Source organism: Melanerpes formicivorus, unplaced genomic scaffold (assembly GCF_026170545.1).
Source record: "Melanerpes formicivorus ecotype bairdi unplaced genomic scaffold, bMelFor1.0.p_v2 SCAF_10, whole genome shotgun sequence".
Lineage (NCBI taxonomy): Eukaryota > Metazoa > Chordata > Aves > Piciformes > Picidae > Melanerpes > Melanerpes formicivorus.
Genome location: NW_027142362.1, coordinates 9176965 through 9195890, shown reverse-complemented (window position 1 = coordinate 9195890; position 18926 = coordinate 9176965). Strand labels below are relative to the sequence as shown.

The 18926-nt window shown below is 44.2% G+C and overlaps 1 protein-coding gene across 2 annotated transcripts in view; it reads right to left on the bottom strand.

Moving 5' to 3' along the window:
• MAP2K5 (mitogen-activated protein kinase kinase 5) overlaps positions 1-18926 on the bottom strand; it is a 161287-nt gene that overhangs the window by 131133 nt on the left and 11228 nt on the right. For both annotated transcript variants that reach the window (XM_068143548.1, XM_068143547.1), the window contains exons 3-6: positions 15991-16058; positions 9000-9069; positions 3347-3387; positions 2463-2530 (exon numbers count right to left, since the gene is read on the bottom strand). In XM_068143548.1, the coding sequence (XP_067999649.1) occupies positions 2463-2530; positions 3347-3387; positions 9000-9069; positions 15991-16058 (247 nt within the window). The remainder of the gene's footprint in view (positions 1-2462; positions 2531-3346; positions 3388-8999; positions 9070-15990; positions 16059-18926) is intronic.

Sequence of the window (18926 nt, the reverse complement as noted above, 5' to 3'; positions counted from 1 at the left end):
TAGTGTGATGAGCCCAAAACTGAACCCAGTATTCAAGGCAATCCCTCATCAGTGAGTACAGAGGGACAATCACTGCTGGCCACATTATTGCCGACCCAGGCCAGGATGCTGTTGGCCTTCGTGGCCACCTGGCACAAGCTGGCTCATCTTCAGCCAGCTAAAACTCCTCTGTCTTAAAACTCCTTAAGGTAATTTCTGTAAATGTGCAGCAGGTGTGTCATTGATGGTATCTCACCACCTCAGCTGACCACAGATTGGAGCATGATGAGCACAACTCCTGGCTGGGGCATCTCACAGACTTGCAAAGTTGCCATGCGCATCCACTCCAGGTCATCTCGCTGCTGCAGTCGCTGTGCTTATTCAGGAGGAACCACTCCTGTCTCTTACATTACCCAAAATAACTCTTTTACTAGCATTTTAATAAACCACACCTCTCAGTGTTTTGTAGCTAAAAGTCATTAATGGCTTCAAACTGCTTCCACACACTCACGGAATAACCACCTCACCTCCCTTACTGACAAACTCTGCGTCTTGTACATTCCACACAACAAACTGCCTGGGTAGCAATATGGCTGCAAAACTTCATCTCAAAGAGACATTCTGCTCTTATTACTGAAGTTTAAAAAAAAAAAAAAGTACAAAATAATATATTCTTGAAAGGCATGTGCATGTGTCTTGATCACAGATCATTATTAACAAGAACAGTGCAAACACAGATTTCATATTTGGTGGCTTTGTTCTTTAATAGGCCTCTTGTTCCCACGACTACTTTAAAGAAAAATTAAGTTTTCCAAGGAAACATAAGTTGATCTTGTCATCTTTCATGACTAACAATTTGTGAACATGAAACAAAGAGAGACTTTCAATTACTTCAAAAACAAAACTCATAGTGCAGAAGGTTTCGGGAAAGGAATGGCAATTAACCACTAAATAAGGTGACAAGAATCTTCTAGAAGGCTCATTTTCGATGCACTTTAAGAACAAGCACAAAGTACAGGAAGTACTGAAAGCCACAGCACATCAGCAACAGAAAGCAGCTTTATTTAGTTCAGTGGTATGACAGATTGGGAGGAGGGCTGCAGTTCTTTAAGGCGTTCAGATTTCTGTTCTTTAAAGACACTTGCACAGGACCTTCACCACTGCAATACACAGGGAACCTTCCCCAAGGGGTGGGGGCAAGCTTTACTGGAAGAGATTTACCAGGGGTACTGGCTTTGGGGTTTTTTTATCTTTACAGTTAGCAAGGTCAGGAAAAGCAGCATCAAAAATGGTTTTACTGGTACTTAAATGGGGCTTCCCACTGCAGCACGACTCCAGCGCTGCTGCCAACCATGCGGGGTGGCAACCTCCCCCAGATAACCAGCTCACATCCTTTTGGTTGGAAAACACCTTTAAGATCATGGAGTAGAGCTGCTAACCCAGCACTGACAAGCCCACCAGTAAACCATGTCCCTCAGTACCACACCTACACACTTTTAAATACCTCCTGGGATGTCCCAGCACTGGGACAGTGCCACCACTGCGGCACCTGCCAGAACGGGTACCAGCGCTTCCCTTACTGCACGTGTTCAATGCAGGGCGAGTGTGGCTTTGATCATGTTCATCCCTGTCAATTCTGTTTCCAAATGCTCTCAGAAAGGCAGCATGCTGATGCACAGATAAATGTAATATTACATGCTTATTAGAGTAATAGTACAATTTAGCTTGAAAGGAGCCTCCAGAGATTTCAACTCCTACGTTTCAAACACCCTCTTACACGAAGAAGATGGAGCCAGACTCTTCTTATTTCTCAAGGTTTTTTTGTGGGCTTTTGGTTTATTTGTTTTAATATCAGTATTGAGTATAATCACTTCGTGTAATAAAAGGGAGTTTATGCTTCAGTAATTAAAACCAGATCTCAAAAAAAAAGAGAATGAGTTCTCTTGCATTTTAAGATCTTAATATGGGTTTTCAAATTAGGACTGGCATCTAAAAAGAAAGATAAGGGAGCTGGGCTCCACCACTTTGCTGAAGCTGTATGCAACAGGGCACCAGAGCTGTTGAGAATCAAAAATCTTACTTCACAATAATAAACCTACTGAATTGGCTATCACATTCTAAATATCAGAGAAACTGAAATGAGATAAACAGCAGTGCTTATTAGATAGATTGACACAAATTAGCTCACCCACCACCAGTATTTCAATGCTTTATAAAGGACAAAGACACCTGAACTACCCAGCAAAGACTTATTTCTTCCAGCAGAGGAATACTTCTTCTGAACAACCAGCAGTATGAGTCTAACAAGATCCATGAATCAAGGTAATTTCCTCTTCCCCGCTTCACTCCTGTGTGCCCAGTAGTCATATTGAGAAAGTTATTCAACATCAAGCTCATCACTGGGAACCACTGCACGCAAGGCTCCATTTTGGTTTAATAAAAGGCAACAAAACAAAACATATGCTCCCGTTCTTGACTCTTACCTATTGCTTGGAAGGGAATCTGAGACCGCCGAACTGCTATTATTAGCAGACCCTGCTCGTGTATTTACCTGCAGGCAGGGAAAGGATCTTTATCAGTCGTTTGTGTTCAGAGGACACTATTCTAATTAACCTGTAATTTGCCATGAATTTCTCATTTCACTCCGAAGGTTAATTAGCTTGTTGCTAGGCATGCCGATGGTTGAGGTCTTGTCTGTATGTAGGTTAGCAGGGTATATAACTCACGGACTACAACGTCCTACCCTTACATCCACAACACTTGCTTAAATAACACAGCAAAAGAGAGGACGTGGCCACTATTTATGCTCATTTCACAAACCAAACAGTTACTTATACCCTCAGTCTTCTGCATTTTGTGGTGAGCAGGATCACAGAAGCAATCAGCCTACCTGAATGCAGCAAACAGCCTAAAAGAATTTCACTGCAGCGCCTGCCACGCTTAGAGAAATCCCCCAAAACCAAATGAATACAGAGGGTTATTTGGGTGGGTTTTAGGGTTTTTTTTTTTAACTCTTTGAAGTCACAGCAGACATGAGTTGACAAACTGAGTATTGCAATTTAGGAACCTTATTAACAAGAGATGGGGGAAAAAAAAGCAAAAGGAAAAAAAAGAAAGGCAATTCTGGTTCTAGTAAAACTATAGACGGAGAACTTGCAGCCAGCACCCAGCAGACAAATCCTTCTCTCACCCTCACCAAACAAAAAAAAACCAACCCCAACAAATTTTAAATGGAAAAAAAAAAAAAATTTAAACCCCCCTGCTTGTCAGAGCTCAAGAAAGTGCAGTTTTATTTGACATTTCAATAAGTGGAACACAGCATTACAAATCCATCTAACTTTACTGAAACAATTATTGAAATTCGTACCTTCAGGCCATGTATGTTCCGTTTCCCAGGAGGCTTGCAGGCTGAAACAGTAATTGACTAAATTGTAGAACACATCAGGGCCATTTACAAATTTGCTCAAAATGAATCTTTTAAAAAGAAATGAGGGTGACACCAAAATTAGCAGAGAGAAATGATTGAAAAGTGCCTCACAAGACCCAGAGTGGGAATTATGAACCAGGATTTTTAACTTGCAGGAGTGAGCATTTATAAATGCTAAGAGCTTTCTGACACCATGTAATATAAATTCTAATTTCTGCTTAAAACACATCAAAAAAAAAAAAAGCCTCACCAACCACGAGAACTCTTGGCTTAAATGATCTTTTTGTAATTCAAATTAAAATCTTATGTCACTATATTTTCACACACTGATTTTTTACTTTCCTCCCCCCCTGCCTTTTAACAGAAATATTTGCAAAGATGTATTTGAAAGGAGTCGGCTGCCACACATCATGAATTAGTCATATTGGCAAACACAGTTTGCTTGAAACGTGGTAAAAACATGTCAGGGGCAGCAGCAGCAGCCAGGCTCAAGAAAGCAAACGTTGGGTAAACACAACACAAACCGCCACATCTTGGCGGTGGATGTACAAATGGGGCGATCTCCTCCGTGTCTGGGTTAAATGAGGGACACACTGCTTGAGGAGAAAGGGTTTTCCTAAAGTCTCTCCCAACTAAATGTTGCCTTGTTCCTCCATTCCGTGGATGTGCTTTTGCCCAATGTTAAAGCCACAAAGGCTTCCAGCTACATGTTACAGACAGTTCCCATTTTCAAACTACAGTGCCCTACAAATTGTATGTTAAAGGGCCTGTCACTTTTGATTGATTGTCTGAGGAGGGATGAATTTGATTTTTTCCTCTTTCTCTGATGCACACAAGGTTCACTTCCATTTTTGACAGCAGGAAACAGAGAACTATTTATTAGTCAAAAGGACACAGATGATAGTTATTAAAAACATCAGTTAGGGCCAGGCTGTGTGCCTTTAAATTACATTAGAGATCACCATGTGCACCTTTAAGAAGAAAGCCATGATGAGACTGTGGGCATTAGTAAAATACAACCAAGAAACAATAAACTACTCTAAAATACATATAAGCACATGATACTTCCCCCATCCCCCCCCCCCCAGAGATTAAACTCAGTATTATGAACAAGACATTAAAATAATAACAAGGTTTTTATGATACATATTTGAATGGCATGGGCACCTTGAATTCCACAGATGAGATACAGATAACAGAGAGAATTTATGTGTGTGTGCATGCATTTATATATGTATCTATATCCATGTGTGTGCATGCACACACCCACTTCTTTATGTGTAAATATATACACAGAGGTTTATTTTCAGTATTAAAAAGAACTCTGTTTTTCAGTACCTAGGGAGCAACAATGTTTTGGTGTTGTGTTTTTTTGGGGGGGAAGGGAATTGTGTTGTGGGTTTTTGTTTAGTTGTGTGTTTTGGTTTGGTTTTTCATTTGTTTTGTTTTTTAAAGCAGCCCAAACACCCCTTTTTCTTCTTAAAGACCTTTAAATTATCAAATTAATGGAATGGAATGGAATAAAACAGGTTGGAAGAGACATTTGAGATCGTTGAGTCCAACCTATCATCCAACACCACCTAATCAACTAAACCATGGCACCAAGCACCCCATCCAGTCTCTTCCTAAACACCTCCAGTGATGGTGACTCCACCACCTCCCTGGGCAGCACATTCCAATGGGCAATCACTCTCTCTATGAAGAACTTCCTCCTAACATCCAGATTACAGCCCCAGAGGATAGTACATGGACATTTAGTACTGGCAGGCTGTAAGGGAAGGCAAGAGCTTTCAGCTCACTGGAGAGAGCAAACAGAAGGCTTCCTCAGGATTCAAGAAATATCAGACTTGAAAACAAACAAACAAACCAGCCCCAAAAGACACAACTCTTAAAAGGGGAAATCTTAAACTCCAGGCAGAAAAGATGCATGTTACTGATGGGGCTTTAAAGTGTAGTATGTAGAGAGACATGATCAAAAGGGCTTGAAAGAAAAGTGCTTGTGCTAACAAAGTTTGGGATGTACATTAGAGAGGCAGGACAAGACAGGGGAAAAGCTGCAGGAAAACTGCATTTTGTTTGACATTGCAGAAGAGCAGCAACAGAACTTAGAGGGTAGGAAGGGATTGCAGGGTAGCTTTAAAGCTGTAACCTAGAAAGAAGAGATGTTTCAAGAAGGTGATTTGGAAAGATGAAACAGCAGCTCAGCTCTGAAGCAGTTTAGAGGAAGAGGTAAGCCACCTGTAAGTAAATGTCCAGCAGATTCATGTGTAGTTGAGCCAGTGGTGAAAGTGTGGAGATAACAGATGGGGATTGTATCCTCAGCAGCATGGACATGAATTCTGAATCTTGCACAGTCAATGATTATCATCCTTGGATGTAAAGGAAATGAAAAAGGAGAAAGCAGCAGCAATAGGAATCTGCTTGGCTGATTCTTCAGGAATGACCCAAAAGGAGTATCTAAACAAGTGAAGCCTGGTTTGTGATCTCCAAACATCCCTTTAAACACTCAGGTATGCCAGCTACTGATAACCTCCTGTCACAACTCCTTGAACCGCTAGCTGAAGGGGAAATACATCTAACTGCCTCGTACTTCCAAGCATAATTGGATCCAAGAAGAATCCAAGAATATTTCCAGGAAATATTAGGATCATAGAATGGGTTGGGTTGGAAGAGACTTTAAAGACCACCTATCTCGAGTCCCTCTGCCATGGGCAAGGATAGCAGGATCCTTCACTGTAGCAGTTTCTCGAGACCACTCAAGGCCTAGCATTTTACTTCTTGCAAGTGGTGGCCAGCAGTTTTAGACAGAGGGACTGTCAGTGGTTTCAGACAGTGTCAGTAATTAAGTGGCCTTCTACAAGAAGATATTTAAGAGAAAGGCCCTCACACCTCAGCCTGGGAAGCAGCTGAAGATAAGCTTCCCTCTCCACAGCTGTTCTTAATCCATCTCAGGAGAACACATCTCACCAAGGAGACCAGCTTCAGTGCAGGCAAATCTGCACTGGAGAGGAAATGGCAGCAAAAAGGACCAAAAAGGGGCACTTCTGGGGACTTTCTGAAGGCAGGAAAGTGGCAGACCTGTGCTAAGGGCTGCTCAGGTGGAATGGGCAGAGTCAGTGGCCCCAGGGGCAGAGCTAAACAAGGAAGAAACACACAGGGAAAGAAGCTTTAGGGAATGTGCAGAGGTGAGCTCAGTGGATTGGAACTGGTCCCTTCCCAGAAGAAGGCCCATCATGGTGACCATACAGGTCACTGCCAGGAGAAATGTGGGGACCCAAACAAAGTGTCCAGTTGCAAGGAGTGTCTGAGTCCGGCAGTGATACCAGAGGACAGCAGAGAGGACACCTGGGTGCCCTATGAGCCCATCAATTACCTGCTCAGCCAGGTGGCAGAGCCGGAGAAAGAACTGGAAAGGTTGAGGAGTATCAGGGCGTGTTAAAGAGTACCAGGGAAGATTATGGAGCAGTTCACCTTGAGTGTGCTCACACAGCAAGTGCAGGGTAACACTGGGATCAGGCCCAGCCAGCATGGGTTCATGAAAGGCAGGTCCTGCTTGGCCAACCTCATTTCCTTCTATGACCAGGTAACCTGCCTAGTCGATGAGGAAAAGGCTGTGGATGTTGTCTACCTGGACTTCAGTAAAGCCTCTGACACCACCTCCCACAGCATTCTCCTTGTAGACTTGTGGAACCTTGTGGCCCATGGACTCTTTGCTGGATTAAAAACCAGCTGGACAGCTGGGCCCAAAGAGGTTTAGACTGGACATGAGGAAAAACTTCTTTACTGAGAGAGTGGTGAGGCATTGGAACAGGCTGCCTAGGGAGGGGGTGGCATCACCATCCCTGGAGGTGTTCAAGAAGCAGCTAGATGTGCTGCATCAGGATACAGTTCAGTGTCATGGTAGCTGGGTTATGGTTGGACTCGATGCTCCTAAAGCTTTTTTCCAACCTTAATGATTCCATGATCTTGACTGCTGACTGCTCCCACAGCTCAAATATCCAAGAGTCCCCTCTCAATCAGATCCTGCTAGCTTGAGCCATTAAAAAATAAATCTCTGTATTCCCCTTGACTTCAAGTCTCAGTTCCACAGGAGCATACTGAAGTAGCAGGAAAACCAGCCTCCTTTTGAGACCTTATTAGCATGTGTTTGAGAAGGCTGTTGGTTAATTGCCCAATTCAAACTTCAGAGAGTTGTAAGTAATGGAAGTCTAGAATGTTTAATTGGGAAACTCATAGTATGATTATTTGTATCATATCAGTTAAGTGAGGAGAGTTTAATTTTTAATTATTTCAATTAATTTATTGCTGGGAGATTTACTTGGAGAATTTAAACCTTATCTGTTTCATCAATTAAGAGTCAGAGATTCAAAGACTGGATACTGAGAGCACCTGAATGAATCAGTGGAATTATGTAACATATTAAATCTCTTTTTAACCATTATTTGAGCTCAGTGAGAGCAGTGCATTCCCAAAAAAACCCTAACTGGCTGCCTATGGATTTTTGTTCAGGATATAGATGACCTAATTTTTAATTGCCTCAGCCCACATCATTGACTCTTCTGGAAAATTATTAAAGTACTTGTATCACAGTATCAACAAGGTTGGAAGAGACCTCAGAGATCATCGAGTTCAACCTGTCAACACAGACCTCATGACTAAACCATGGCACCAAGTGCCACGTCCAATACCCTCTTGAACACTTCCAGGGGTGGTGACTCCACCACCTCCCTGGGCAGCACATTCCAATGACTAATGACTCTCTCAGTGAAGAACTTTCTCCTCACCTCGAGCCTAAACTTCCCCTGGTGCAGCTTGAGACTGTGTCCTCTTGTTCTGGTGCTGGTTGCTAGAGAGAAGAGACCAACTCCTTCCTGGCTACAACCACCTTTTAGGTAGTTGTAGAGGGCAATGAGCTCACCCCTGAGCCTCCTCTTCTCCAGGCTAAACAATCCCAGCTCCCTCAGCCTCTCCTCATAGGGCTGTGCTCAAGGCCTCTCCCCAGCCTCGTTGCCCTTCTCTGGACACGTTCAGGTGTCTCAATGTCCTTCCTAAACTGAGGGGCCCAGAACTAGACACAGTACTCAAGGTGTGGTGTACCACTGCAGAGTACAGTGATGGTTTTGATACCACTAAGTGCCCAAATCTCCAGTAAAACCTGTCATGGCTAGAGCAGCTGTGACAGACACGTTCCCCTTCTCCAAAAGAACAACGAGTCGCCCTCCCCATGTCTCTCACGCTGATTAACGACATTAACAAAGCTCAGTGCCCACAAGCACCCAAAACTTAACTTATTCATCTGCTTTGCTTGGAATACACGCAGAACCATCACCAATGAAGTTGTTGGGGCTTTTTTAAGTGTACTTAAATATGTACTGTGCAAAGCAAATCTTGTTAGCCTAATTTACTCCAGTAAATTAGCTGGTTTATACGCAATAAATGTAGCTCTCCCTACATTCCCCACAATAATGAATTCTGCTATCCAAATTAAGAGGTAAACATCATGTTATGTGCATTTAAACCACCCAAAAACATAACTGTTGATGAAGCAGTTTACTGATATCAGCGTTGTTGATTAGAATTTGTTCAGCATTACCTCTTGGATATATCTGCAGAGGCTCTATTAACTGTCCATTTACTTGCTGTTCCATTACAGTGGAGTAATACTGCAAAGAGATTAAAGAAAGAGATTACTCAGTGATGTACAAATAGTAGTAAGAGCACTTATGGATTGTTTAATTCAATGTATTTTGGGGTGCTTTTGAGGTTGTTTTGTTTGGGTTTTTTTTAATTGCCATAGTGCATATCAGCCTTTAGGACACTTTCTTACCATTGGCAACGTTCACACAATGAAAGTGACACTGGAGGGACATAACCAAGGGGCTGGGATGCCCACCACAGCACTGACTCCAGCACAAGACTCTGTTCCTGGCTCAGCTAAGCAAGTTTCAGCCTCACCTGAAACCTGGGAATGCTTCAGAAGAGTGAGCAAATGAAACATTTACAGCAAACACAGCAGTTCCCACACCTGGAGAAGTCAGGAAAACCACTCAAATGTGCAAACAAAGGAATGCTGCAAAGAGAGGCAGAACCTGCACCGTTACAAAAACTCCAAGGAGGAGAAGAATCTGGAAACCATCCAGGATTTCGCAGTGACAGAGCACAAGCAGGGCAGCTGGGCCACGTCCCACATAAGCAGAGATGTCCTGCATTCCTTGGAGTACAGATTTAATGCACAGTAGGGTATGAAAAGCAGCATTACCAGAAAGGCACTGCAAACATACCAAGACCTTGGGCTCCACAGGCACTGCTGGGAGTGAGCTGGGGGGACACTTAGTGATAAACAAAGGCTAAGAATGGACAAAAAGGGATACAAAAATATCTGGGAACATCAAGACCCATAACAACAGAAAATATATAATGTGGTATAGAATCACAGACTCACAGAACTGTTTGGGCTGGAAAAGACCTCTAAGATCAATGAGTGCAACCCTCAAACTAAGACCCTAAACCATGTCCCCAGGTGCCATGTTTACATATTTCTTGAACACCTCCAGGGATGGTGACTCCATCACCTCCCTGGACAGCCTGTTCCAATGCCTGACCACTCTGTCAGTGAAGAAATTCTTCCTAATGTCCAACCTAAACCTCCTCAGACACAACTTAAGGCCATTTCCTCTTATTCTGTCACTTGATATCAGGGAAAAGAGACCAACCTCCACCTCAATCCAAACTCCTTCCAGGATTTTGCAGAGAGCAGTAAGGTCTCCCCTCAGCCTGAGAGGTGGCACAAGGATGAGGATGAAGAGTGGCATTAAATGAGTTACTTGGATTAAACAAACAGAAATCTTTATTAGCCTTTCTTTAACTGACCCTCACTAATCAGAAGGGGTGAACACTCACCAGAGAGGACATTTAACAGAGCACCCAGACAATCTAGGGGCAGGAGACAGACCTTGCTATGAGATTACTGCCTGTAACCCACACGTCTCTCATCACAACGTGTTAAACATCGAAAGCACATCACAAAGCGTGGCCCTCCTGCAATCACTGAGCATCTTTGAAGCAAACAGGCTGGCTGTGGGCCAGATCTTCATGGCATAAATCAGTGTAGCTCCACTGACTTTCATGCTAATTCTCACCAGCCGAGTGTGGTCTAAGACTTCAGCATGTCACTGTTACCAGCCTGTTGTGATACTATTACTCAAACTGGCAAGACTGGATGTCAACAAGGAAAAAAAATCCCAAGTCTCTGTGGAGTCACACACATGTATTTTGCTCACACCAATGGTTTCCCACAACACAAGCATTTTTCACCTATGCAACTTGAAAAGGACAGAAGTTTATTAACTGCCTGATGTTCCAAAACGTTTTTCTTTCCTTTTGCAATGGAATTAAATATGTGAGCTACAGCAAGCATTAGATCACAGAATTACAGAATGGTAGAGGCTGGAAGGGACCTTGACAAGATCACAGAATCACCAAGGTTGGAAGAGACCTCAAAGACCATCAAGTCCAACCTGTCACCCAACACCTCATGACTAAACCATGGCTCCAAGTGCCACATCCAATCCCCTCTTGAACACCTGCAGGGATGGTGACTCCACCACCTCCCTGGGCAGCACATTCCAATGGCTAACAACTCTCTCTGGGAAGAGATTTCTCCTCACCTTGAGCCTAAACTTCCCCTGGTGCAGCTTGAGACTGTGTCCTCTTGTTCTGGTGCTGGTTGCCTGGGAGAAGAGACCAACTCCCTCCTGGGTACAAGCACCCTTCAGGTAGATCATCTAGTCCAGCCCCCTTCCAGAGTAAGTCAATGGACACCAAGTCAATTCATGCGTAGTTTTTCAGTGCTGCTGTTTTTCAGTCATGCCAAAAGCACACAGAGATGTCCTCTCTATGAAAACTCTCTTAAAAAGACAATTGCTGAGGGTTTAAAGATCTGCCTGGCCCCAACTCCTGCATGTACATCTCCTATTAGTGCCCAGACACCTGCCTTTGAACACTGCCAAGCTTGGAGTCTCTACAGCTTCTCTGGGCAACATGTTCCAGTGCCTCACCACTCTCACTGTGAAGAAGAATTTCTTCTTAATGTCTGATCTGAATCACACTTCCAGTTTGAAGCCATCACCCCTTGTCCTGTCACTACAGGTCTTTGTAACAAGTTCCTCCTCAGCTTTTTTGTAGCCCCCTTCAAATACTGGAAGGCTGTTCTAAGGTCTCCCTGGAGCCTTTACTTCTCCAAGCTGAAGAATCCAAACCCTCTCAGCTTGTCCTCACAGCAGAAGGGTCTCAGCTGTCTGCTCATCTTCGTGGCCTCTTCTGGCTCTGCTGTAACAGTTCTGTGTTCTTGTGTTGGAGGCTCCAGAGCTGGACACAGTACACCCTTCATAAAAACCTGCCACTGGTACCTAACAGTTGTGGAGCTGTGAAAGGATCTCCTGTTCCACTAGGGGCCAAAATTACTTCAGGAAAAAGAAACTTTTAAATTACCATTTGACTAGTGGCATTCTGTGACTGAAGACACATATCCATCCATACACAGTATAACACATATGACATGCTCTCTAGAATAAGAAACTAAAGATACATGAGACTTTCCTACTGGAAAAAAAAGAGAGAAATAAAAGAAGGGGAAAGTGAGAGAGAGAGAGAGAGAAAACCCCATGACCCTCTCCATTACTCAAGCAGTGATGACAAGTAAATGAAATATCAATCATGTAAGCTGTCAACCTTTTGGGACAGCAATAACTGTTAACAAGTAGTCTGGAAAAATTGTCTGGAAATGACTTGTCCTCCACACACGAGCATTTGAGGTTTCCATGGAAAATTAAGATGCCAGTGGCTATTTGGAACATTGTTCAGGTATTCTTTTTAATGGAAAATTTGCCAGTTATTGATCCAGAGCATGTACCCCTTGCTTTCAGAAAGCTGCAAGCAACTTTCCAATCAGTGGCTGTCAAAAAAATTACTGCCTTTTTATTCTGATACAAGACAACAGCTAAAGTGCAGCTCCACTGCTGCTCAGTGTCTGTCTTTAATTAACCACACTGCACAACAGCAAGATGCTGTTATTTACCACTCCCCAATATCTTGCATAGGCACAAAGGATTTCTGAAAGCTCCAAAAAGCATTCCAGAACTGCCTGAAATCACTTGCTGTCAAGTTCAGAAAGCAAAGAACTTCAAGAGAACCCTCATAACACCCTGGTCACCCACAACATCCTGGTACCCAAGCTGGACAGACATGGATGTGATGGACGCACCATTGAGTGGATATGGAACTGGCTTGCTAATCACACTCTAAGAGTAACAGTCAATGGCCTGATGCTTAAGAGGAGATAAGTCATGAGTGGGGTTCTCCAGGGGTTGGTATGGGGACCAGTGCTGGTGAATATCTTTGTCAGTGACATGGTCAGTGGGATCGAGGCACCTTCAGCAGGTTTGCCATTGACACCAAGCTGTGTGGTGTGGGCAACACGCTGGAGGACAGGGATACCATATGGAATGACCTGGACAGGCCAATTCCAACCTTATGAAGTTCAACAAAGCCAAGTGCAAGATCCTGTACCTAGCTCAGGGCATTCTCCAGCACAAATCCAGGCTGTGTGGAGAATGGAGTCCCAAGGAGGATCACTTTGAAGTGCTGGGTGATGAGAAGGTCAATGCAAACCACAATGCGTGCTTGCAGGCTAGAAGCCAACTCAATGCTGGGCTGCATCCCCAGCAGTGTGGGCAGCAAGTGGAGGGAGGGGATTCTGTCCCTCTGCTCTGCTGAGGAGAACTGGAACAGGCTGCCCAGGGAGGTGGCTGAGGCCTCATCCCTGGAGATACTCAAGGTGAGGCTTGACAGGTCTCTGGGCAACCTGATGTAGTTGAGGATGTCCCTGCTCACTGCAGGGGGGGCTGGACTAGATCAGCTTTGGAGGTCCCTTCCAACCCAGGCCATTCTACGATTCTATGATATTTCTTGCAAGCTTCAAATGCCTCTAAATTGAGTATTTTTGTTCCTCAACATTACAGTGGATTCAGTCCTTTCCTTGTAGGCTGAGAACATTTGTTTTCTCTAAACACATCCCAAAATGACAGCTATAGGATGTTAGAAAGTTAAACCATCAAAGCAACACTCAAACAGAAAACTGATTTACAACTGAAGGGAAAAAAAATTCAGAGAGGAAAAGTTGAAGTGAAAAGAAGTCATTTACAGGCATCCCATAATTTATAAGGGAAAGCAGGCAGTTGAGTAAATCAAACCCTAATGCTCTGAAATTTTAACAGTAAGCTTGGAAGCCTTGGAAAAAGATGACCTTACAAATGTATGATTAACTTCAAGACTGTGCCAGGAAAGGTCAAGTTTTCCTGTTTAACAGTAAAAATAGTAGATATTAAGAGGGAAATGGAAAAACAGAGGAATTCCAGTGGGGAAGCATCACCAGTGATCTACTTGCATAAAACAAACCCTCCAACAAGAGTTGTCTTCCTTTCCTACACACAGAAGCTTCCACTCCATGAATGTCCACCTCAGCCTTTACAAGGCAAGAAATATCTCTGCAGATATCAACAGGATCCAAGTCCACTGAGGAAGCCCTCCTGGAGCCTAGACATGAATCCCCTTCATGGGAACCACTGAATTGTTTACATTGGAACAGACCTTTGACACCATTGAATCCAACTGTTAATCCAGCAGCACCAGGTCACCACTAAACCATGACCCTCAGCACCATGGCTTTGAAACCCCTCCAGGGATGGGGATTCCATCACTGCCCTGGGCAGACTGGCACAGGCTCTGACAACCCTTTCCATGAAGAAATTGTTTCTCATGTGCATCCTAAACCTTCCCTGGGGCAACCTGAGGCCGTTTCCTCTTGTCCTGTTGCTTGTTCCATGTGAGAAGAGACCAACCCCCACCTGGCTTCAACCTCCTTTCAGGGGGTTGTAGAGAAGCAGGTGGTCTCTTCTCAGCCTCCCTTTCTCCAGGCTGAACAACCCCTGAGCCTTCAGCTGCTCCTCATAAGAAATGTGCTTCACCAGCTCCACCGCTTTTCTTTGGACCTGCTCCAGCATCTCAACATCCTTCGTGGACGTCCTTCAGCCCAAAACTGAACCCAGGATTCAAGGCATGGCCTCACCAGTGCTGAGTACAGGAGTTAATTCCTGCCCTGGTCCTGCTGGCCACATTATTACTGATTCAGGCCTTCTGGCCACCTGGGCACATGCAGGCTGATCTTCAGCCACTGTCACCCAACACCCCCAGGTCCTCTTCCTCCAGGGAACTTCCTCTGAACACAGAAACATGGATCATTAGCTGTATTTACATGCTAACTTCCCAACAACACAATGAAGCCGTTACGCCACATGCTAGAGAATGTGCCCACGAGGGATCCACGAAGCTGAGACTCTGGCAAGATCATAGTATCATAGTATCAGTCAGGGATGGAAGGGACCACAAGAATCATCCAGTTCCAACCCCCCTGCCATGGGCACTAGATCAGCCTGGCCAGAGCCTGGTCTTAAACACCTCCAGGGATAGGCCCTCAACCACCTCCTTGGACAACCCATTCCAGGGCTTCACCACTCTCATGGGGAAGAACTTCCTCCTCACATCCAGCTTCATTCCATTAGATGCAGGTGATCCAAACACCCCTGTTGCAGAGGAGGCAGAGCAGGGAGGACTGATGAAGGGAACTAAACCAAACCAAGTCATGAAATCCCACTAAAACCACCTATAAATGGTACTACACAGGGCTTCTTTCTGGTATATTCCAAGTTCAGGTCATTAATATAGAGCAGGACGTGCACTTGATAAGGAAGCAGCTTTCCATCTGGCTTAGAGAGGAAAATACCCACTTCTTGTCTTTTTGCTTATCAATTTTGTTTGAAAGGAAACATTAAGTGATTTTTTTTTTCCCCTCCACTTACATCTGCAACATGAAAGATATACTGAAGCTGTATTCAAATCACTTTGTCTCAAGAAGTCACCACAGACATATTTATAGGTGTCTGGTGGAGATTTTACACCCATCTCCGCAGATAAAGGCGCCCACAGACACACATCTCTCACATTAAAAAACAGAAAATGCATCTTTAAATCCTCTATGAGCATGGAGCCTGCAGCTACAATGAAACTCCTCTGTTAGGAGGGGTGAAAAAAAAAAAGAGTCTCCAGATGAAAGTAGATGTTGAAAAATTTTTAGAGCCCAGGGGTTCATTTTTAATGAGCCGTTACTTTAAGTACTGCATAAAAAACACAAGAAATTGATAGTCCATTTAGCCTGCACTATACCTAATGCAAAAGTCATTAAGATGCATTATTCTTAATGTTTATGATATGATCAGTAAGTGTACAAGTCTTCCCCCTTTTTGCCTTTCCCCTCTTCTTTTTAAAGTCAAGCATGTCCATACATCTCCCGTGACAGAGTTTCTTAACACCTAGACTTAGCAGAGGAACGTTACGCTGAGAACTTATGGCAGGAATATTGTGCTGTGAGGGCTGCAGCTTATGGTAACACGTTGCTACAAGCTAAAAAACCACACAGATAGAACGCAAAGAGGCAGGGGAAGCAGCAGCATTGTTTATACTCTACCTACATAGGACAGCATGGCTTTCATTTCTTCATCGCTTCTAACGGTGATCCGGTCGCCATCCTCATCTTCATCTAGGAAAGAGAATTGTAACATCTATCAGCAGTGGAAGGAAGGTATTGATAATTTCAGTGTGTAAGGGTTGCACCTGGACTTTGACAAGCAAATAAAACTAGGTAACCAGGTCCCCTGTGAAAGGATGAAGTATGACGACTCCAAACATTAAGTAACCAAGATTGTAATGACATCTAAAAAGGAGGCACAAAGTCCTCAAAACTTTGCTGTCAACAGTTCTTTACTGCCAGAAGCTGAGAGCTTTACACATGCTCTTGTTTGTTTGTTTTCCAGTCTGATATTTCTTTGAATCCTGAATCTGATATTTCTTGAATCCTGAGGAAGCCTTCCATTTGCTCTCTCCAGTGAGCTGAAAGCTCTTGCCTTCCCTTACAGCCTGCCAGTACTAAACGTCCATGTGCAATCCTCTGGGGCTGTAATCCGGATGTTAGGAAGAAGTTCTTAATAGAGAGAGTGACTGCCCATTGGAATGTGCTGCCCAGGGAGGTGGTGGAGTCACCATCACTGGAGGTGTTTAGGAAGAGACTGGATGGGGTGCTTGGTGCCATGGTTTAGTTGATTAGATAGCGTTGGGTGATAGGTTGGACTCGATCTCAAAGGTCTCTTCCAACCGGTTTATTCTATTCTATTCTAATCTGATAATTTATAGCCCTCATTGAAACCCATCAAGGCATTGGCAATCTCAAAGGTCTCTTCCAACCTGGTTAATTCTATTCTATTCAGCAAGTAAAGTACTGAGTGTGCTTTAATCCTCCCATATGGAGTTAAGCTTTGGCCATTTTTTCCCCACCAGAATTGCCAGAAGTTAACAATTAAAAAAGGAACAGTTAAAAATGAAATTATTTTCTTCCCACTAAAACCTTCTGGTCTTAGTGCCAACCCTACCTCTACTCACCTGCCCTGTGCCAAGTTCCTCCCACCCCTTTGCCCTATCCCTGTTCCAGGTGTGTGGGCATCTCTGCTTTGCGACACAGCAAGGCTGCCTTAAGAATGGGAACTTCTAAGCAGACACAGATCTGCAGTGTTTAAATGGAGAGATTTAGATGAAGACAGGAGTTTGTGAACAAGCAAAACCAGTCTCTTGTCTTTGGTCCTAGTGTGTGAAAAGGAGGAAAGAGCAGCACTAGCAGCAACAACTGTTTCTTGGTGGTGGCTTGAGCGCAGCCAAGCCAACCCACAGACAAGTCACTTCTGGTATGAAGAACAACACTGCTGTTAAGGCAGTGGAAAGGGAGTGAGATTCAGAATGGCTCCAGCAGAGCAAGGCAGTCAGAAAGAATTATTAATACGAAGATCTGAAGGAAAAATCGACTTTCTAAAGACATATGGTGGGATTCAGCAGGTGCAGATTTACCAGGGGGCTCAATCCCCTCCATTAGCACCAGCTGGTGCCACAACACACTCCAGTGTCACAAGCAGTGTGTGCTGAGACACTCTGTGCGGTTCCTTCACTCCAATGGGAGCTGTGTCCACCCTAATCTCTCCTGCCCTGGTCCTTGTGAGAGGCCCTGGGGCACCAGAGAACCCTTCAACCCAGGGGGAGCTGCACCCATTGCCTGATGAGCACAATAGATCCCTCCCTTCCAAATCAGTTACAAAATGTTAATTTCTTTTTATTGCTCTAGCTTTGGGGAGGAAGGGAGTGTTAATGATCTGTCTCCATCTTTTGCCTGCTGCAATTCAAATATCTTCCTCACATACTTCTGTCAAAAACCAAAGCATGGTGGTCTGTAACCCACTTTCACATTTGATTGTGCTCTTTGGATACAAAGCAATGAAACACACAATTGATGCCAAAGAATGGCAACAACATCACACCTCTTCTTGGCCAGAAAACATTTACTGTGGGGAATCTCAATCACATGAGCCCATTTTACAGAACAGATTGGGTTGGAAGGGACTTTTCATGGTCACCTAGTCCAACCCCCCTGCAGTCAGCAGGGGCATCTGCAACCAGAGCAGGTTGCTCAGTGCCCCAGACAACCTGAGCTGCAATGATTCCAGGGATGGGGCACCTCCCACCTCTCTGGGCAACCTGGACCAGGGTCTCACTGCCATCAAAAAAAATTCTTCCATCTAATCTAAATCTCCCTCTTTGGTTTAAAACTATCACCCCTTGTCCTGTCACAAGAAGTCCTGTTAAAAGTCTGGCCTCAGCTTTCTCATCAGCCTCTTTAAATTCTGAAAAACCACCAGAAGGTCTCCCTGGAGCCTTCTCTTCTCCAGGCAGAACAACCCCAACTCTCTCAGCCTGTCCAAACCCACAAGGGGAGCTGGGATATTTAAAAGACCCACCACATCTTGCTGAAAGTTGATGTGTGTCAGGATGGCCAGACCAGAACAATTCTGCTTGTGCTGCTAGCTGGAAGCAAGCTGGTCAGAAAGCTGAATGGTTATAGAAGAAAAGCCTGAGCTATTGTACCCCAGGAAATAAAGGATCAACATACAGGCCATATTTCAAACACCTACTGAATAGCAAAGGGTGAGGACATGAAGATGAGCTGTCACAGCTCCTATGTCCTTCTCCAGCAAAAGAAAAGTGCCACTATGTCCTTACAGGATAACTCACTCTTGCTCCTAGTTCTGCACTAGGATCTGGGAAGAGATCTGAGTCAACAAATTAAAATTACCTGAGCAAAGGACTTCGTTCATGTGGTCTTTGAAAACCCAGAAGGTAATAACCTAGCTGGATATTAGCAAGAAATTCTTTCCAGTGAGGGTGGTGAGACACTGCAACAGGTTATCCAGGGAGGCTGTAGATGCCCCCTCCTTGGAGGTGTTCGAGGCCAGGTTGGATGAAGCTTTGAGCAGCCTGCTCTAGTGGAAAGTGTCCCTGCCCATGGCACAGAACTTGGAACTAGATGACC